A 22,142-nucleotide genomic window follows, 5' to 3' on the forward strand; every position below is an offset into this window, starting at 1 on the left:
ATCTTCCCATAAAATGTGGCTGTCTTATTCTTAGCAGGGCTTTAGAAAACTGACTTTAATGGAAGTTACCAAAATTATAGTTGGGTAGAAGTCAGGAAACAGAGGAAGAAAGACAGGCTAGGAGAGAATGGGAAGAGCTCCCGCCATGGGAGCACTGGGTCTGGGTCTGTCAGAACCTGGCAGAGTTTAGCAGGAGTTTTACCTACTGAAGGAGCAGTAGTAAGTCTTGCATATGCTGGATTCCCCCCTGGGGTTTGTTAAGAGCTTGCCATCACCTTCTCCCACAGACATCTGCCATTCCATATACGAAAGGTGTTCTCTTGCAGCTCAATCCAACAGAGCAGTCATCTTAAAGAGCTTACTCACCACGCAGTGCACAAGGATGCTGAGAGGAATCCAAAACAGTAAGGAGAAGACAAGCACAGAGCCCACGATGTTATCCGCTAGGAACTTCCCTGGGAAATCAGTTAAAATCTGTTAGTTACCTCCCAAATACTGTTTCATGAACATACAGGTCTATGCCCATTCTGCAGCCCCTGCTCACGGAAGCCAAGCCACCGTACTGGTGGGAGAAGCACAGGCTGCAGGACTAGACAGAGATAAAAGAAACTGGCTACGATTTTCTGACGTTGTGTCCAGCATGTTAACAATAAGAGGTTTTTTCCTCTGTTGTTCTCTGGTGAGAAATGCTGACAGGCTGCAAATACGAGTTGACTGGGAACGAGCCATACGGAACTAGCCAAGCTGCCCCTCTCATGTATACAAGACACACTGCAAGTCTGTTACCAGTTCTGGTTTTACAGTTGTGTGGTAACTATCTGCCTCCACAAACAAAATATCTGAACAGCAAAGATACATGAAGTGCCTCGACCTTCATGGGCTAAAGAGCTTCAGCAGTTACTTAAGAAACAGATTTTTGACCCTACAACTGAAGGCTGAAAGAAGCCCCAAGCCCAGATAATTACACTGTGCAGCACAGCAGTACTGTGAGTGCCTGCAGTTACCTGTTCCTTACACAGCACTGCCTTATGAACAGGTTTTGCATGGTTCCAGTACCGCAGAGCAAGACACCAGCGGCTACACCTGCTGGGACTGCACAGCGCAGATCAAGACCAATGAGGCCGAGGCGCAGCCGCTGGGCAGTGACTCGGTACAGGCACACAACCTGAGGTGCGTGCCCTCAGTGGTTTTCTCAGGAGAGAAATGAGGGTTTCTCCTCTCAGGCTGTTGACATTTAAACCCCACTGAGAGGCCGGCTTTACTACACTGAAAGCTAGCTGGCCTCTAAAAAGACTGTTACTTCCTTTTCTCTACTTGACCTACTTCTTGGTATTCAGACACAAAGCTATCATTATCTTTACAGGCTTGGAAGATGCCTAGAAAATAATAGAGTGGAAAAATGCCAAATAATCCTCCATCCTTTCAGCTTTAAGAGGCAGCATCAGTATCGTCAAACTTCAGGCAAAAACGTGTGTATGTACACCAGCAGCACAGCTACTGGCTACCCTTGCATACAGGTGAATCCAACCAGCCAGCTAACTGCATCTTTAGATGGATTAGCTTTAGAGAGTCATGTCATGAACTGAAAAAACCCCAGAGGATATGGTTACATATCTTACCAAAAGTATTGATGCTGAGTTGGTCTATGAAATCCCAGAATCGTTCAATCACATCCTGCACTTGCTTCTCGCATTTGCCCTGCAAAAGTAAACACTTATTTATGAACTAATCTTATGCTCTCTAAGCATTAACTGCTGCTGCCTTGGAGGCTGGGAGAAGATACAAAGATAGTAATGAAATGAAGACCAGACAGCAGACCTTGACTTGTATTCTGAGTACAGATTTACTCATACCCAGTAGCAGCAGTCCATTTTTACTGCCTTTATTTTTGGCAAAACAGTTTCAATTGTGTTGCTGTCTGAAACAGACATTTGAAACATGGAAAAACTGACCCACCCTCACCCCATGTTAAAGTATGTAAAATGCAGTTTCTGGAGAGGTTTAAGTGCTGGAAACCTCAGTTCCCATTGCCCACTGAGACAGCTGCAGCTCTCAGGAGCCCAGGGTTACAGACAGACAGACTCCCAGATCTGGCTGTACAGGTTTAACACAGTAGCTCATCAGCCTTTCAGTTCTGCCAGCAGAAGGGCTGGGGCCTGCTCCTGCCCTCCCAGACTGACTTCTGCCAACACCCAGTTCAGCTCTGACCGCTGGGGTCTGCAGGTGGTGTGACTGTCTGTGCAGCTGTGCCACTGAACCAGCCACTGAGCGCCAGCAGCTCACCGGTCTCCCTGCCACAGGCTCACTGTCCCCTTCAGATATTGCTAGCCAGATCTTCATGGATTGCTCTCTGACCTTATGGCAGCACTCATTCACCTCCATCACACAACCTGCCAACTGGCTGAGCCACAGGGAGCAGTGCAAGGGATAATAAGCAACGGCAGAAGGTACTGGCTTCACCTCACACAAGTCTCTGCAGAACTCTCTTCCATCTGCAGCCTCGGACACCCTTTAACATTTACCCTGTGAAGTATCACCCTGCTCAGCGGCTTGTCAAACTTTGGCTTCTTTTTACCAGCACAGTCCTCACCACAGAGGACTCTAAACCACCAGCCACAGCAGCAGAGCGTGCAGGGCACTGACATGCAGACAGCTTACATTGGTGTCGCAGAAGCCCACGGTGCAGGGCTTCCCCTTGCGCAGGAACAGGAACTGGTCGTTAGCATCCACGTACGGCACGCACCGGTCCTGCTCGTCCCGGCAGCACACCTTGCACGAGTTATCCGTTTCTGCAACAAAGCAGCAAACTCATTCCTTGGAAGCACCAAGAGACTCCTCCAACCTGGAATCCCACATGTCCCCTGGCTGACCGTGTTCTTGCCCCGCTTCCCCATGGGGAAGGCAGGGCTGTTAAAGCTGCCCAATTTCAGGCACTGTGATGACCTGAGCAAGCCTGAAACAATCACACGCCCTGTGCAACATACTAGAGGATGCAGTGAGACCAAGCTCTCCAAGCTGATAGCCCAACACTGCAGGAATCAGCAGGCCAGCAAAGAGGTTCCAATGACATCCAAAAGACAGATTTAAGTATCTCCTGCACTTTGGGTGCTCTAGGCACGCTTCTCATTGGCTATGCCTCTATCTCAAATGGTGGGGCTCATAGCACTTGCTTGTGCTGCCCCTGTGAAGCTCTCCTCCTACTTCCAGCTGCTTTACCACATCTAAGACATGATATGAAGACCAAGTGAGCAGTAAAACTTATTGACACAAGTATACAACAGGCAGGTTTGCAGTAGCATGGGCCTGGACTTAGGAATCCTGTGTTCTCAAGGCACTTTAACCTCTTTGAAATCTTTCTTCAACCAGTTGTTGGAGGCCACCACTCCTCTGCCAGATGCCTGGTCCAGAGGTTGGTTGAGATCTCCTTACGATCCCTCCTGTCCACCTGTGGCAGAGGAGCTGGAAGGTAGGAGAGTCACGGAAATCACAGAATGGTTTGGGTTGGAAAGGACCTTAAAGATCATCTAGTTCCAATCCCCCACCACAGGCAGGCACACCTTCCACCAGACTAGGTTGCTCCAAGCCCCTGTGTCCAGCCTGGCCTTGAACGCTTCCTTTTACTCTCTTTACTTCCTTTAACCCCTCTCCTTTAACTGAGGTGCCAGACCAGAAGCCTTATCTTAATTTCTTCAACCCAGACCAGAAGAGGACACTGACATTCCTTTTCTAAGCAGAAAACACTAACCCTGGAAAAAACAAGGGTTTAAACTTTTTCAGAGACCATACCCTGAGCCCTCCACCAGGCCAGCCCACAGCAAAGCCAGCTCTCTCCAGGGAGCAGAGCTGAGGCGCACCATTCAGTTCAGTCCCATGTCACCCACCGTTGCATGCACATGACCGTAGGTTCTTCTCCCTCTCGCAGAAAGGGACACATTCCCCATCCTTGCACTTCCCCATGTCCACGCAGACCGTGTCATCTGGAGCATTCCCTGGAGGGGGACACTCACTGCTGTTCCCTACGGATGGGGAGGACTGGGTTAGAGTACTTAAGTGGGCAGAATCAAAAAGAAGATAAAGGAAATCCAGAGTCATCCCGGTGGGAGAACCCCCATAGCTTGTTCTTGGCTTTCATCTGCAGGCTGCCTGCCAGCTCCTCCAAGAGGCAGCAGCTGCTCTGGAGGCTTTCAACAACTCGGGCATTGTGGCAGTCTGGCAACCGAGCAGTAGGGAGCAGACCCTGGAGGTACCATCAGCAAAGCAGGCACTTGGGCTTGACCCCTTGCCTCCAGGAAAGATTGTGAGGAGGAAGTAAACAAGAGGGGAAGTGCAGCAGAGTTGCAGATCTATAGCAAGATTCAGCTCTTTCCTGTCCCCCCCCAGTGGCACACTGTTTTGCTTTTTCTTCTTTTAAGGGAAAGAAACAAAAAAGAAAAAAATAAAAAATAAGAAAGAACCAACCCCAACCCAACAGTTTTCATGTTCTTCTGGGCATAAACCACAAGTGCCTCCCGAACTACAATGAAACTCATTATAGGGCAATTGTGTGATGCTCAACTGGTCTCAAAAATTACATGTACCGGGTGACTACAGGGCACTAGTTTGAAAGCGGATTGAACAGGACACTGAGCCTGCAGCACTTGGCTAACTGACATAAAGGGGACACAACCATGTCCTACCAGTGCAAAAAGACTCTCCTTTACAAGTGGCATTTATGGCTTCTTGGCATTTCTTCTGTGCACTTTCAAACTGGCAGCCTTTACAGCAGGGACTGTTCCGATCACTGTGGAAAGATCAAAATGAAAGAAAGAAATATTAAGCAGTTATTTAAAGAAGACAGACAAGCACAAAGCCAGGGAGAAAGGACAGCTGGGGGAAGAAAAAGGCTACTACTTAGAGATTGACTCACTGATTCAAAACCTTTATCAGTTCTGCCCCTCACACCACCACCTTTCTACACACCCGCTCACTCTTCATGTATCAAAGGTAAAGGCACATAGAAAGCGCACCATAATGAGAAACACCACAGGGACCCCTATATTTATTCAAGGCACTTGGATCCTCTTCTTGTTACTTGCTGTGCAGCTTTGGACAAGATCTTCCACCCTTCCTCCCCACACATATCCCCTCCTTCCATTTGTCCTGAAGGTTTACTCCTCTCTATTCTGCACCTAACGCAAGGCGGCCCTTCGTCCAAAAACACTCCTTGAAATTGAGGGAATTTCTTGCTCAACAACAGGAGCTGCATAAGCTTTCTACTGTTACATGGTGCAACGCTGACCTCTGAAAACAGACTGGATGCTGCATAGCAGCAGGGCCACAAACACCCTGAAGAGCAAGGACAACACAAGGAGGACTCATTTAGTGCAGTCACTGTGCTGTCTGCTCAAACGCATTTTGCAGCAGCCTTGAAAATACCAGGGTGTGATCCCAGTTTAAAGCCACCTTGCAATACAAGCAAAAATTGTACTTGCACAGCAAGTTTGCACAGGAAAATTGTGATATTAATTTTTGATGGCCTATGTTTGCTTAATAATACCACCACCACTAATCTTCAAGCCTGCAGCTCTTGACCCTTCTCAGAAGAAGTAACAGAATGCTATAAAAACTCATGTATGCCAACAGTGTGTGCACACAGCAGCCCCTCCTGAAATCCTTTACTGTCTTCAGCTCCCCGGTCTGTGACACTGCAGGTGGCTTTAGGAGCTTCCAGCCCAGCCCACTGCTCTCTCAGGAGTTCAGAGAGGTTGCAGCGTGTTTCCCCTTACCTGCACTTGGCACCGTCTTTCAGTTTACAGTCCGCAGAGCAGCAGGGATCAGCCTGCTGGTACAAGAGGCCAGGATCGCACTCCTCCCCTTCATCCACCCTGGAGTTCCCACACACTTTGTTGTTGCGCTCTTTGAAGCACTCCTGGGCCTTGATCTCTATGGTCCTATGGATGGATTTTTTGCTGCAGCTTGAGAACATCTAGAGAGTCATGAGGGGAAAGAGCAGCACTGAGGAGGGTACCTTTCTGTCAATAAGTAGCATCTAAGACAGCCTCTGCCTCCCAGTTCTGGTGGATCAGAGAGCAGTAGTTCCTTCTACACTGCCAGTTTCATACCTTGGAAACATTTAAGATGGGAAAGTAATGGTTGGGTCCATAAAGGACGTTCCTGCATTACAATGCAGAGGCACCCACAGGCAGTCTGGTTCAGGGTCACAGAGCCAGCTCCAGCTCTCCCACAGCTTCAGGAGCACCAGCAGCCACCCCAGGACAGGGTGTGAAGGTGTAGCAACAGGGAGAGACTGTGCTGCCCCCCAGCAGTGGGGCTCAGCATGAACCACAAGTCCGACTAGACTGCAGGCTAATGATTCCCTTGGTTGGATAACCTTGGTTTCTCCTCTGCAGAACAGGCACAGTGCAGAACATCCACGCTGCCAGTGCAAGCTTCCGCGATGGATGAGCACCACAGCAGTGGAGTCTGGCAAGCTCTCTCCAAGAAGAATAGCTATGGACCACCCAAACACTAATTGGTACTGAAGGTCCTGTATTTGACCTGCTGATGACTTGCCTTCAGCAGCATGTGGCCACAGCTAATTACAAATAACTAATTAAAAAAGCACCTGGAGATGCTGTGAGCTCCAGTGAAACTCCAAATCCAAAGATGAGTTATCTTGCAGAGATCCCAACAGCATGCAAGCATGCTTTCTTCTGACAGCTAATCTATTACATTCCTGATGGTTTCAAGCTACAGGAATCATTAACTCAATAAACTTTCCATGCACAGGGTCACTGACCACAGCAGAAACTTACACGTGGAAGCAAAACTATGCAATTTTACCTTGTTGTTTTCGTGATCTCCACTGACAGCAATTGGATACATAACGTATTTCCCTCCCTGGTCTTCAGTGGGGGCACATTCTGGCAGACTGTCAGGATCATGCTCTGCTCCAAAGTTATGTCCAAGTTCATGCGTCGTAACCAGGTCAGCCTCCTTTTTACAATGTGAAACAAGCAATGTTGAAAAAAAACTAGTCTGACCAGAACAGGACAGAAGATCCCAGCTATCTCCAGGGCACCAGCAATTCCAGAACACACTGAGATGGAAATGGATTTCTCTATGAACATTGTTGGTTTGGGTTTTTTCAGAAGTTGGGAACTGAAGGCAAGCAAAACTATGGTCCATTTCCAAAGGCAAGTTCCAGGACTAGATTTGAATACTGAACCACTGTTAATAGCAAAATGCTATTCTAGAATACCAATTCATCTTGTTTTCAATGCAATGCAGGTAATTAAAGTATGAAAACTTGCTTTTAAATAGCTGGAAGGCATAAAAGGTTGGAAAAAAAACCCTAATCCAAACAAACACCAGCTACTAGGATTAGTCAATCTCTTGTTTAACCTATCTTGCCATTAGAATTACTTCTTCTAAAAGGATGATGACATTAGGAGTGCTGAATAAGCTCTTCTATTGCATGATTACTTGGAAAGACACCCACAAACGTGGCCCAGCAGGGATGGATTTCCAATGTCATTTATGCAAGACAGACTCAGTGTGCTGAGGATCCCACAGCGGCTCTGCCTCACTGCACACCTCCCTGCAGCACCTTCACCAGCAGATGGTGTCAAGCTCACAAGGTGGCAACCACCACCAAAACTAGCACAGAAATAAGAGCTAAGCACAAGGAGAGGGAGCAGTTCAGGAGAAAGAAGCAAGTCTGAGGAGCTAACCCTCATTTCAGCTGTTGTGCAGGCACATGAAGGACCAAGCACTGCAGCAAGCAGCACGAGTGTCCTCATACAGGCATAGCTAATGTGAAAGGCAGAGACAAGAGAGCTGCCCAGAGATCACTCCTGTGCTTTGTTGTGTTTAATTTGAGGACAGGTTTTAAGCAGGTTTTTTCTTCTTTTAAACCTAAGTGGACACCATGCAGCATTTTCCCTGTGAAACCAATCCATAAGGGTCCTGCTGCCTCATCCCAAGCTTTGTGCCTGCCACTGGGAACACAGCAAACTTGATTTCTTTTGTAATCCAAGGCAGAGCTCCAGCTTGGCTATCGAACAACAAATGCAAATAGCATGGCAACAGCTAGAGCTCTTTGTCAACATCCCTCTAACACAAAGCTTCACTGTCTTCTTTTTTCCTAGCTTCTTGACAGCTTCTGTGCCAAGTTTTAGCCCACACATTAATTATGAATTCCCTTTATAATCAGGCTACAGAAGAGCACAGCTGAGAAGGCAGCAGAAGTTAGCAAAAGAGAAATGTGCCCTACTGCAAAGATATAGTAGACGCAAACACGGGCACTGCTCTGGTATCTTTACAAGTGAGACAAAGCTCATATTCAGGCCATTTTGTATTTACTATCTCATCAAGTGTGAAAAAAGAAAAAATCCAGACAGCACCAACTAAGGCTTAGTATTAGCACTAATACACCCTCTCTGTTACACTGTTCTCTGCTCTACTTTTACAGGATACACAAAAATCAGGGAGAAGAATTTCATTAAAAGGCTCAAACTAAACCTCCTACTTTGCCTGTACTACTTTCACTGCTTTACCTTGCAAAGGGAACAGACCAAGAGTACACAATCACCCACCTGCATGTTGTAGCTGTAACATAACAGCAAACATGCAAGCTTGTTCTTATTTCAGTCAGCAGACTCATTTTATGCTTTTTGTGAGGCTACTTGTTCTATAATGCTGCTTGTCCTGTACGAGCGTTTGGTTTGGGTTTTGTTTGGTTTTGTTGTTGTTGCTTGGTTTTTGTTTCTGATTTTGTTTTTTTAAAGCAAAATGAATTTAAATTCATCTTTAGATATCAAAATCCTGTTTATATCTGGACAACTACAGCTCCTATTAGACACTAGCTACGTTTCCTCCTTCCTGTTCTGCTGTGAATTCAGTCTTCAATTCCATTCAGTCCTGACTCCCCTTGTCAGCAAGAACCAAAATTATGATTTTGGGTTTGTGACCTACCCCCTTGTCCCTGCCTCAATTGGAAAGCCAGCAGCTTGGTTCTGAGAGAGCACAAAAACCTGTCACAGTCCCATGGCATACATCAGCACACACATACATACATCAGATAGTCACACTCTGCAGAGGAGAACACTGTCCTACCTTTGTGAGGATGGTCTTGCCATAGTTCTTGGTGCTGGTTAAGCCACTGTTCAGATAGATGTCCTTCTTTGCAATTTGACTGTAATAAGCTATAGAAGTGAGAAATAAATAAAAATCGACAGTTTTCTTGATTTTGAGGCATGTTTGGTGGAGAGAGGGATCCTTGTTTGGGGAAATGAACAACTTTATTGTTCTCACAAGCTCACAAGTGAGACCCTGCCTCTTGCCAGTTTCTGGAGTGGGGACTCTTTCAAGCACAGCACAAACAGCTCACGTATTGTAGTAAAGGGGAAAATGTAAGAAATTACCAAGACAACAGCATCTGCCATTCCAGAACTGCTGCAAGATGCACCTACACATAGCAGCCCTTGGTCTAGGGTTTGTTCTAGCCAGCTTGTTCACACCAGACACCTTAGTGACTTTTACCCTTCCCCCCTTTATTTTTCCAGCTCTAGCCAAGAAAATGGCCATCTATTCTATCCAACAACCAACTAGCTTAGAGAGTTGGGCTTGTTCAGCCTGGAAAAGAGAAGGATCCAGGGAGACCTTAAAGCAGCCTTCCATTACCTGAAGGGGACCTACAAGAAAGCTGGAGAGGGACTTTTTACAAGGGCCTGTAGTGACAGGACAAAGGGGAATGGCTTTAAACTGAAAGAGGGGAGATTTAGATTAGATGTTAGGCAGGAATTATTTCCCGTGAGGGCGGTGAGGCGCTGGCACAGGCTGCCCAGAGAAGCTGCGGCTGCCCCATCCCTGGCAGTGTTCAAGGCCAGGTTGGACACAGGGGCTTGGAGCAACCTGGTGTAGTGGAAGGTGTCCCTGCCCGTGGCAGGGGGTTGGAACTGGATGAGCTTTCAGATCTCTTCCAACCCAAGCTGTTTTATGATTCTATGACTAGAGTCTAGGCAAATAACACATGCTCCATGAGAGTGGGAGAAGAAGATTAAACACAAATCCCAAAAATTAGCTTTCAACCCACAACTGGGACAGAAAGCAGCCTTGCCTTTAGGACAAATGCCGCCATGGCTGTTAGGTCTCGGAGAGCCAACATAAGCCAATCCAAGCGTTCCCATGTCAAAATCTTGATACGTGAAGAGATGAGCAAGACACACATGAGCTGCTTTCTCAGCAATATCAAAGCTAAATTGCTTTAAAGAGAGGAAAAAAATAATCAAATCTTCGTAAGACAATTTATGGTGCACATTACAAGTCTATAGACAAGAACATTTATATAATGAGCCAGACAAGCACCTTCTAGATCTGGTTAAGTCAGAAAACAGCAGCTGTTTAGCTGCCCTACAGAGCTGTAGAAAATTAAATGAATACCCAAGTACACTGGCACATTCATTTATGCAACTTGTCTGTTCGTTTTCCCCTTTTCACAGAGAGGGGAAAACCAAGTACAGTAATTTGATGAAGGTCACAAGGCAGCCAGTCTCAGGGCCAGACATATCAGGACTGCCCTTCTGACTCAGGCCACACGTTAAGAATACTAATTGGTGTGTGCTCTGTAATTATGCAGTGGAGGCCTTTACCATGGGCTACAGGGCACATCAGCTCCTTTGACTTTATGTAACATGTACACGTCACGCGAAGGAAGTAGAGGAGTTTCCTCTGTTACTACAGAGCAGCTGTAGGAATGAGAAATTCTCTGTAAGGGGCACACTTTTTCAAGGGTTACAACTCACCTCTAGCAGCATTTTCACATCCCAGGCATCTTTCTTATCATCTGGGTAACTTTTTGCCATATTGTAATGCTTTTCTCCAGGTTTTAGAAGATTTGGCTCATTATGGATGATAATCTACATTTCAAAAAGGGCAACAATAATGTAGAGGAATTTGGGTCAATTTTATAGCTACAGAAAAGTTTTCAATGTAATCTTAAATGTCTCAATACATCTGCAAGGAGAAAAATTCAGACTCAGCATGCTTCTAATGTTAACTTTACAGTCTCTGCTAGTTAAAATAAACCAACTACCAGCATTAGGGTAACATCAACAGTTTTCACTGTAACATTCTGCTTTAAGGTGTATATTACTCTATCAAAAGAGCCAAATGCAACCAGGATTTACATCTAGTATAAATAATTCCAAACAATTTCTAGCTAAGCAAAATGTATTTTAAAGAACTGCTACTTTCCCAGTAACATGGAATTGGTGCATCATGTTCTTCCCCCCTCCCCAGTTGACTCTCCTTCCTTGTTCCTGCAGACCTTTCCCCAGCAGAGGGGCAGCTAGCTTGTACCATTAGTCTCCATGTCTCACATCACAGCTCTTGCAGTGCTCTGAGCTGATGGATTCCTCTTCTCTTTAATGCCCTTTCCCAGATTCTTGTGCATTAACTTTCAGAATCAGTCATATACATTGAAGTCGCCACATCCCCCATGTCCACCCTATACCAACCTCCACACTATTGTGATATCATGATGTGTAAGGGAGTCATTAAAGCTATTCAGGCAGGATTTGTGCTTTTTCATCTGTGTTTTAGGCCAACTCAGGCTTTGTAAGCTAAGCGCTAGACATAGACACAAACATCACATACATGCATAAAAGTATGTCTGACAGAAACAAGAATTGCTCATATTCAGGGGAAAAAAAAAAAGCAACTGTGAATTTGTCGTGGTTTGAGCCCAGCCGGTAACTCAGAACCACACAGCCGCTCGCTCACTCCCCCCCCCACTTCTTCCTCCCCCCGCTCCCGGAGGGATGGGGAGGAGAATGGGAAGAATGCAACTCCCACGGGTTGAGATAAGAGCAGTCCCGCAACTAAGGTATAACACAAAACCACTACTGCTACCACCAATGATAATAACGATTAGTGAAATAACAAGGGGAGAGGATACAATTGCTCACCACCCGCCGACCGATACCCAGCCCGACCCGAGCAGTGATCTGGCCTTCCGGGTAACTCCCCCCGGTTTATATACTGGGCATGACGTGCTGTGGTATGGAATACCCCTTTGGCTAGTTTGGGTCAGGTGTCCTGTCTCTGCTTCCTCCCGGCTTCCCCTCCTCCCTGGCAAAGCATGAGACTGAGAAAGTCCTTGGTTGGAATAAACATTACTTAGCAACAACTAAAAACATCGGTGTTATCAGCGTTGTTCCGGAAATGAGTCCCGTTGTCTGACTCAATTCTCTCTGGGGTGCCGTGTCGCCACAAGACTTGTTTCTCAAGGCCCAGGATAGTGTTCCGGGCAGTGGCATGGGACACAGCGTATGTTTCCAGCCAGCCGGTGGTTGCTTCCACCATGGTAAGCACATAGCGCTTGCCCTGGCGGGTTGGTGGGAGTGTGATATAGTCAATCTGCCAGGCCTCCCCATATTTGTACTTCAGCCATCGTCCTCCATACCAGAGAGGCTTTAACCACTTGGCTTGCTTAATTGCAGCACATGTTTCACATTCGTGAATAACCTGGGCAATAGTGTCCATCGTTAAGTCCACCCCTCGATCACGAGCCCATCTATATGTTGCATCTCTGCCTTGATGGCCTGAGGTGTCATGGGCCCACCGGGCTAAAAATAATTCACCCTTATGTTGCCAATCCAAGTCCATCTGAGCCACTTTAATCTTAGCAGCTTTATCCACTTGCTGGTTATTCTGGTGTTCCTCAGTGGCCCGACTCTTGGGTACATGAGCATCTACGTGGCGTACCTTCACCACCAGGTTCTGCACCCGAGCAGCGATATCTTGCCACAATGCAGCAGCCCAGATGGGTTTACTTCTGCGTTGCCAGTTGCTCTGCTTCCATTGCTGCAACCACCCCCACAGGGCATTTGCCACCATCCATGAGTCAGTATAAAGTACTGGCCATTTTTCTCGTTCAGCAATGTCCAAGGCCAGCTGGATGGCTTTCACCTCTGCAAATTGACTCGATTCACCCTCTCCCTCAGCAGTTTCTGCAACTTGTCGCAGGGGACTCCACACAGCTGCCTTCCATCTCCGATGCTTTCCCACAATACGGCAGGACCCATCAGTAAACAAGGCATATTGCTTTTCACTCTCTGACAGTTCATTATATGGTGGGGCCTCTTCAGCACGCGTTGTCTGTTGTGGTCAGGGTTTGAGTAGCTGTTGTGCTTGTCACTGGGGTTGATGTAGCTGCTGTACTTGGAGTAGCTGTGTTGACTGTTGTGGTCAGGGTCTGAGTAGCTGCTGTGCTTGCAGTTGGCATAGCTGCGTTGTCTGTTGCTTTGCCATCAGATCCAGAGACATTTTTTTCCCTTTGAAGGTGCTGGATAGTGTTGAGCAGGGCTCTGTAGGCATAGGCCAAGCCCCAGCACGTTGCCAAAATTTGTCCCTCTCTGGTATAACCAGGACGACAGCACACCTCGTTTAAGTGTTTTACTAGTTTTTCCGGATGTTGCACTTGTTCAGTGGTGAAGTTCCAAAGCACTGGAGGGGCCCACTGGCCTAGGTACTTGCCCATACTATCCCACACACCCTGCCACTCATAACTGTCCAGCCTCAGGGAAAATCTCCTGGTGGTCCTCCTATATCGTCGTCTAACCCTAGACCAGATTCGAACCTGATACTGCTGAATTTTTGACATTAAACGAAATAGGATGTTCCTACGACGGGATGGCCGTGGGTAAAACACACTCCGTATGTGTGCCAACATGCTGATCCCCAGCACAATCAGCAGGCAGGTTTCAAGGGTACTCAAAGGCCATCTAAAACCTTCAGAACTCTCAATTGCTGTTGCAAATAGGCTGGTGGGGGAACGGGGGGTGAAAGAGAATGCTTCCTTCGTAAGTTTACCCCCCGAGGAGAAAAAAAAAGATATGCAATTGCTAAAATATTTCATTATATACCTCCCAATGTATAGAGGTGATGGCCACGCTGGAAGCACAAACCAGACCAGTTTCATGATCAATGAGTCTATTGTATTACAAGTCATTACCATGAAGTACAGTGAAACAAGAACCTTAGCCCAGGCCCCCCAGCCGATAAACGCTAAAACAGCAAATAGTGGCTGTAAGTTAAAAAACACAGCACTGCACCAGCTACTAAGCAGGAGAAAAATGACTGCTATAGCTGAACCCAGGACAGAATTGAGATTAAATATGGAAATATTCCCTCTGAAAACTCCCATCTCAAATGCTGCAAGGAGCTGAAAATGAGCATGCTGTGTCTCATCATTAACAGCACCACTGGCAACACACTATTTCAGAGTGCTCCTGTCTGGAGTTAAGAATTTAGAATTTGATTCTTTTTGCTCTAATCCAGACAAAATAATCAGAAACCCTGGTATCTAAATCATGTTCTTATCCTTTAAATTGGAAGTCCTTTGCATGAGTCACTGAATACCTGCTCTATCTGTATGCCGTACCCATTGAAGGCTCCATTGTCCCAGGAAGTGTTTCGGTAGATGTCGTCTACTCTGTCTATCAATTCAATCTATGTAGAAAAGAAAAACAAGTTAGTTAGTTCTGAGCTTTCATGTAATAAAGTTCAAGACACCACACTCCGAAAACCAGCAACATATTCATCTAGAAACACTCACTTCAAATTAAAATTGAACCTCAAAGAACAGAACAGACACACTGACTGATCCAAAACCAACAGTACTTGGATCCAGAGAGTATTATCAAATATCCCTGAAAATTTTTCATCCTTGGGGGCGGGGGGGAGGGAAGCAGTACAAAGTTCCCCATTTATCACTTTCATCTGTAGTGGAAAAGCAATAATATTAAGAACAAGACGTCTTGGAAAACACTGTTCAGATACTAGTTTTCCAGGTTTCTTTGAGGGGGAAAGGCAGAGGAGGGAGTTGTTTTTAGTGCTTTGTTTTAGCACAATGCTTAACTAGTTTAACTGACCCCTGAGGCCTGCTTCCCTCTCCCAGCCAAAACCCTAGTATTTTCCTCATTATGGTTCAAGCACAAGGTTCCAGAAAGTCTCTCATCAGTGCTCACTATCAATACCTCCCTTTCCAAGCTGTTCTCAACATCTTAAAAACCACCTCCTACTACAACCATCAAACTTGCTCAGAATAAGAAGCGACATTCAGAGTCATTTGGTAATAGTTTATGCTTTAGTTTTCCAATCTAAAACAGTGTTGTTAATAGTACACATGTACCCAGGAACCACAGCAGCAGGTTAGCCTCAGCGTGTGGCAGATGCTGAGATAACAGCATCTCTGCAACACATCAATTGCTACCTGGGGAATGTAAACATTTCTGGGGACAGAAAAGTCAAAAAGCCAGCAGAGGTGGAACACAGTGATTAGCATTTCAAAGACTCAGGCTCAGAAAGAGACTCTCGACAAACAACAGACCTCCAAAAGTGGTTTCATTTGTTGTCTCCAGTCTCCAAACCCATACACTCCACTCCTGCTGAAAGGCTGTGGGCAAGCATTCTGTTTCACAAAAGCTTGTCAGGCAGACAACCCCACTGTACTGGTTTTGGCTGGGTTACTTGGTAACCAGCACACGTGACGGAGCCCCACTTTCCTGAGGCTGGCTGAACACCTGCCTGATGATGGGAAGCTGTGCATTAATTCCTTATTTTGCTTTGCTGTATGCACAGCTTTTGTTTTACCTATTAAACTGTTCCTATCCCAGCCCTCAAGTTGTTTCACCTTTACCATTCTGATTCTCTCCCATGGGAAGGAGTGAGCCAGTGCCTGGGTGGGGCTGAGCTGCCCGCTGGGGTTAAGCCACAACACCCATGAACAACCAAACAAATTGTTTACCACGCCTGCTTCCACTTTGATTGTTCTGCACAGAGGATCCTGGAAGAATTTGGAAGGAAAATAATAATAATACTAAAAAAAAAAAAGAATCTATACAAGTTGCTTTTGCCTGTCATACGAGTTTTAAACATGCTGGGTCTTTAAAGATGCTCAGATTGTTTGCAGTGGATTTCAAAATACAGGGGATTGTAAAGTTCTGACTGGAAGAAGAAAATAGCATAGCCACAAGAGCTACGTGAAGAGAGAGATTTTTTTAAGTGAATGTTGAAGACTATTTAACTGCAGTCTCACCGTTACAAAACATTTTTAAAGCAGGTAAAAAGCACACACAGCCATGAGATGCAAATACATTACGTTGTACAAAAGTAGTACATGATAAATGCTGGTGAATCACTATTTTTTCCTGCATTTATTCCAGCAAATTGTAAGGCAGTACAATGACTTACCAAATAGTTGATAGTGGTACTCTCTTCCCCACGGCCCATATACTTGAAAAAACGATGATCTGCCACCACCAACATCTTGCATGTGTTTTTGGAGGTCTCTGGAATGGCTCTTTTCTCCCGATGGATGCTTGCTAATACAAACATTTTAAATACAATTAAATAAACACTCTGAAACTGCCACTGCTGTGTCTATTACCCTTGTTTAAAACATGAATGTGAGTTTGGGTGGGGTTTTGGGGGGAGAACGGGGATGTTTACTTTGGGGGTTTATTTTTTGGTTTTGCTTTTTGTTGGCTTGGTTTGGGGTTTTAAATACCTATTCTTACTTTTTTTTTTTCTTCATAACAGGCCTCAAACTTATCATAAAGAACTGATTCATACCAAAATTGTGTTATTCAACAGACTTATCTATAGAGCTTTTATGGTCATCACTTCGGCCTTAACACCTCCCTTCTTCCTGTTCTTAGTCATTATCCCAACCTCTGGGGGCTTTTTTGGATGGGGAAGGGGCAGAAGGAAGAGTGCTGCCTTTTTTCCCCCACCAGTGAATTTAAAGAACTAATACTTAAACTAGAAGCAGCAACACAGATTATTGCCCAGGTTCTGATCTTACTTGCTGACACAGCCAGAATTCAAGCATTTGTTTCAAAGATGCTGCTCTCCCAAGGTATGGACAACACTCACCTTCGTTTTGTTTCTTGTCTTCCAGTCCTTTTGGCAGCAGTTCTTCTTCATTCAGCTTTAAATAACCACACACTTTGGGGGACTGCAGTCTTGAGAAGTCTTTAATATCTTCAGATCTGTAGACAAGCAGTCTTTCATCTTGCACATTATCTATGAATCTCCACAGTGGCTGACAGCACAAGAAGAACAGAAACGCCACTAATTCAGAACACAATGAATGCAAAGACTAAGTGTATGTAAGTAAAAAATGACATGTATGCACCATCAAATCTCCACAGCTTTATGTGTACACGCACACAAATGCATTGGACTATGATAATCTCACCCACAGCAATAAGTCTATTAATCATAGAATCATTGGGTAATGGTTGGACTTGATGATCTTAAAGGTCTTTTCCACCCTAGTTGATTCTATGATTCTAAGCAGAGGAGGCACCTCAGGCTCTTTCACTCCCTCCATCACAGTATGGAGATGGGCACAGCCAGGGAGGAGATGATTATGCTAACAAACACACTGACCAGAAGCACATGAGCTGGAAGATAACAGAGGATATCTAAGTGCACAGAGAACACAGTCTTCACAGCAGAAGGCAGTCTCTTCAACATTCAGTAGCTACACAAGTCACTTATAGCAGTGAAAACTTCTCCAAAACCACAGAGAACTATGAGATCCCAACACAAGACACTAATTCCTATGGCAGATGCACAGAAATGGTATAGCATAGACTGCCCACATCCACAATGCAGAGCACCTGGGTCTGGGTCTCCTGTGGCCTTAAGGCACTGCTCTTTCAACTTCAGACAACTATGATTTAGCACACTGTGCTTTTGGCTGATACCAAAAAGGTCCTGAAATGTGATGGCTGTGCCAGCCCAGCAGCCACGTGTCTGCAGCACAAAACTGAGGGCACGTTTCGCACCCTGGGGCATGGTGTGAGGGCACCAGGGGTTTATACAAAGGTGCGCAGCCTTTCCAAAAGCACAGGAGGACCATGAAAGCAAAGGCAGGCAATGGCAGAGTGGCTTTGTCCTTTGTACTGCCTTTCAGGAATCATTTCTGGCACACAGCATCTCTGCTGTACATGGGCATCGCCTCACCCGGGGCTGGCTAGGGGCTGAAGCTGACCTGGGGACACTGTCAGCTAGGCAGTGAGGGTAAGTCAAAGCTTCCACACCATTGCCTGCCTTTAGCTTTACAGACACAGCCAGCGAGGAGCAAAGGGGTTGGCTGCATGCAAAACGTGCTGACACGACTCTGCACTACAAACACAGAAATGTCCTCAATCACAATCAAACAGCTATTATATGCTCTTAATATAAAACACAAGTACAGTGGTTTGGGTATTCTAAACACATTTTCATATTTTAACGTGACTGGATTTCCCAGGTTTACCTGTAATTCCGCATATCCTTGGGTTTGGAGACAATTACACTACCCATATAACACTCAGCCATAATTACTGTTATTCAGCCATTCTAATACAGCTTGTGCCTGGGAATATGCTGCACCAAACAACTCATTAGGACAGTCTCTAATTATGTATTTGTTGAATACGTTTTTTTAAACCAATGGTTTAAAATAACACAGGCAATGGAAGTGGTGGAAAACAGCAATAGGAAAGCAGGGGAAAATACCAGATTTTCAAAGAAAGCTCTAAGGAAGGAAAAAATTCCAAGACTTAACAAAGGCAAAGTTTTAGAAAGCTCTCCACACCTCGACTTTGCTCAGAAGGCTGCACAGTTTGGTATTCCAGAGGACATGATCACCACTAATTATTAACACTATCAATTTCTGTTTCCGAACCCCTTTCCTGTTTAAAACATACCTTCTCCCTGATGTATCTGAACCATGCAAATGTCATGAGAATGTCACTCACTAGTAAAATCCAACACTTGCAAAAGTCAAACTGGTTTCCTGTTTCTCTCTCTCCTCCCCACCCACCCCACAACAAACATCACCGCCAAGTCTATTTTGAGCTACAGAGGTGTCAGTGTGACTAACTAGAAAGAGAAACACCCACAAGGAAAAGAGATGATTGTCTGAATAGAGCTTTCAACAGTAAAGCATACCTCGATATTATATTCTTCTCCATCAGTACTGATTCTCACTGTAAAATCTTCATCCCCGATATGTGCCACAACTTTGGAATTATGCTCTCCTTTAATACAAGCAAGGAAAAAACAAATTAATTGAGCTCTATTTGCATGCGCTCCTGCACAGACACTGTTTGGGTTTTTATAGCCATTTCTAGGCTTCGCACTAAATTAGCTTCCTTGGTCTCTGAAAAACACTATATACTGTCCAGTTTAATGAAGAAAAAAGAAATGAACCAGCCCCAGTCTTAACTTCCCAATGGTCACAGTCATCAAGTCTCAGATTTAACTGCTAATTTTGCAGGAAGTGTTGAGATGGCTCTGGGCATTAGGAATGGGGCACAGAATATTTCTGCCAACCAAGGCATGTTACTACTATCAGACAGCAGTTCCATGGCATCAGCTGGCATTCCAGTGGAAAAAGCGTTCACCACCTCGCACAGGCAACATAAAAACCAAAACCACTAAGCAGAAGCATTAGTGCTGGACTGAAGTGGAGCAAGATACCCCTTCTTTACAGAAAAGTAACCTGCAAAGAACCATCTTAAAGTCTTTTAATCTAACACTCTGGGCAACACTGCATCACCACTACCTGGCCTCTGTGTTCAGGGACAAGGAATACTCAAGTCCTACATTCAATTTACGTTGAATTAAAGATACTGGCATCCTTTTAAAAGAAAAAAAAAAAAAAAAAGAAAGGAAAAAAATCACAAGCTGCATCTTGAATAAATTATACCTTTGTGTCCTGCCAACCTAAACAGAAGAATACTATCTCAGAACCTTGGTTCAATAGCTCATAAAACCCCACCCCCCACCAAACCTAAAAAACCCCAAATTCACCACAAAAACAAACCCAGAAAACCCAAGGGGCACAAGAATCAAGTGTACTTGCTCATCCTAACCATAGCTGATGAAAATGAGGGCAATACACTATTTTCTTTGGCCGAGAGACTGGTGCAAAGCTGTGCTTTCTCAGCACTGACACACAGTTCAGTTCTTACTAACCAACAACATGTCCGGTGAAGAAGTCTTGCCATTGAACACGATACTCCTTTTCCTTGCCTTCACCATCCACAATTAATGCTTGAAATCTTTCTGAAAAGTGTTCAGCAGTTGCAGTTAAGTATAATTTAAAGTGCCTGTAAAAGAATTTACTTCCATTTATTTTTAAGCAAAGTACACACAACATACATCCAGTCCTCATTTTATTGAGGGCCCAAAAGAAGTTGGAAAGCATTAATTCTGATAAGCAGGCTACAAAAACATATACTTACAGTTATGAATACCACAGTATTTTTTAAGAGATAATTATGTTTAATTAAAAACATAAATATAAACACTGAAATCCAGAACAGTCACAGTTTGCTCACGATGCACCTTCTCCATTTGCAGTCAAGCAAACCCAGTTAGTGGTAAATATTTGAAGAAAAATCAGACCAAGGAATTTGTTCATCTATTTTAGATTGAATTATCTTGAAGTTCTTATTTTCTGAAGTAATACAGTCAGAATAAACAGAACTATCAACTCTGCAGATTTTTACGATACACAGCCTTCAGTTTCTGCGACTATCCCAAACAGAGAACCTTCTCTGGAAGCAGCTTCATGGGCTCTTGGTTTATGCAGGCTTTGGGTCAAAGATTTTTGGTATGCCCCTCTGCAATTATTCTGTAATTATCACTGGCAGCACTGCAACCTCACCATAAAGTCAGGGTGCACGAGGCAGTGCAAAACAGGGACAGCCAGACATTTGATCCCATTAACCTTGTGTACTTGGTACTTAAAAATTACTCCCTCCAAACATTTAGAGATTCAAAAAATGTACACAACAACTTGCATGACAGTTGTCAATGACAGACAGGGGAAGGCACATGAGAACATAGTAGACAAAGATGTCAGGTGAACAAAATGGACCTACGCTTCTTAATACAGTTATTCTCACCCTTCTCCCCCATTTTAGATTCACAATTTCAGTACTCAAATAGCTGCAAGGCACTTTTCTGACACTCAGAATAAAATTCCTACAACCTTCATGTCTGCTTTCTTCTACCTCTCCTTCCCCTTTCACCTGTGCTGCTGTTTCCTGTCTTATAAGAAAATGTTAATAACAGAAGTGTCTTATGGAATGGGAAATTTACACTCAGTAGGAAGAGAACTAAACCTCCTTGAAAGGCAAGATACAATAAATCCCTTGGACAAGATGCCACATGCACTCCCCAAACTGAAGGCAGAGATTTTCAAGAAACCAGAAGGACAGTCAAGAAGTACAACAATGTTGCCAGATGAGGTGTAACTGGGATCCAACTCCACCAGTGGAAGTAACCTACATGAAACTAAAGCTAAGAACAAAGCAAAAGAAATCTTAAATCACTGCCACTTCGGTAAATACAGTAATAGAGTGCAACCTATTTTTGGGTTTCCTCTGAGCCTCTTTGAAGTCATACGACCACACAGAACACTCACTTAGAAGAACTGGCCAGTCACGACAGAAAACAAGATAACCATTTCTGGGTCTGGAACTGTGCATTATTCATCACAAACTGTGAGAAAAATACCATCAGCTGTTCCACTGCTGATGATTTCATTACCTTTGCAGGGCTGAAAAACTTAAGAGCCTCTCTACATGTGTCTCGGGCTGGAGGTCCCTCTTCTTCAGTGAGTGTTGCTGGATGCTAGACTGAGAAAGGATGTCGTAGTCTGAAAGCATGGACTCAACTGTGTCTGGAAGAGCAATGAGGAAAGTTTTAGTTTCAAGAGACTCTCTTTCACAAATGCATACAAAGAACAGCAAAAGAGAGCCTCCCATTTTAACAGCAAGACCAGCTTGCTGCAATTTTAGGATAACTATTGTACATTTCTGTAAAGGTGTATTTTGTGTAGACAAGTAAAAATCATAGTGCAAGACAAGAAATTATCTGAGAGAGACAAATGCCCTTCCTGGCTGCCCCTGGAAACTAAATGGGGGAGAGAACATCCCCATTTCTCTGGAGTGAATCACTCTCTTCACCTGCTGGTCCCCACCCTAGTCTAAGGAAGAAAACAATTTAACTCAGGCAACTTCTACCAAATTCACTGCAGATTAGGACTGCATTGCATTGCCTTTCTGTCCAACAGCAGCCAGAAAACAGAT

At 44.8% G+C, this 22,142-nt stretch overlaps 1 protein-coding gene across 4 annotated transcripts in view; it reads right to left on the bottom strand.

The window, feature by feature from the left end:
• Window positions 1-22,142, bottom strand: part of ADAM17 (ADAM metallopeptidase domain 17) — a 37,304-nt gene that overhangs the window by 2,913 nt on the left and 12,249 nt on the right. The window contains exons 2-18 of one of the 4 annotated variants that reach the window (XM_030489553.1): window positions 21,601-21,733; window positions 20,374-20,400; window positions 20,020-20,153; window positions 18,991-19,079; window positions 16,921-17,089; window positions 16,237-16,367; window positions 14,404-14,493; window positions 10,785-10,898; window positions 10,100-10,244; window positions 9,097-9,185; window positions 6,823-6,975; window positions 5,766-5,965; window positions 4,677-4,780; window positions 3,882-4,016; window positions 2,659-2,789; window positions 1,620-1,698; window positions 367-455 (exon numbers count right to left, since the gene is read on the bottom strand). In XM_030489553.1, the coding sequence (XP_030345413.1) occupies window positions 367-455; window positions 1,620-1,698; window positions 2,659-2,789; window positions 3,882-4,016; window positions 4,677-4,780; window positions 5,766-5,965; window positions 6,823-6,975; window positions 9,097-9,185; window positions 10,100-10,244; window positions 10,785-10,898; window positions 14,404-14,493; window positions 16,237-16,367; window positions 16,921-17,089; window positions 18,991-19,079; window positions 20,020-20,153; window positions 20,374-20,400; window positions 21,601-21,733 (2,012 nt within the window). The remainder of the gene's footprint in view (window positions 1-366; window positions 456-1,619; window positions 1,699-2,658; window positions 2,790-3,881; window positions 4,017-4,676; window positions 4,781-5,765; window positions 5,966-6,822; window positions 6,976-9,096; window positions 9,186-10,099; window positions 10,245-10,784; window positions 10,899-14,403; window positions 14,494-16,236; window positions 16,368-16,920; window positions 17,090-18,990; window positions 19,080-20,019; window positions 20,154-20,373; window positions 20,401-21,600; window positions 21,734-22,142) is intronic. The other 3 variants (XM_030489555.1, XM_030489554.1, XM_030489556.1) reach the window with 3 other exon arrangements.

Source organism: Strigops habroptila, chromosome 6 (genome assembly GCF_004027225.2).
Source record: "Strigops habroptila isolate Jane chromosome 6, bStrHab1.2.pri, whole genome shotgun sequence".
NCBI classification, from domain to species: Eukaryota; Metazoa; Chordata; class Aves; order Psittaciformes; family Psittacidae; genus Strigops; species Strigops habroptila.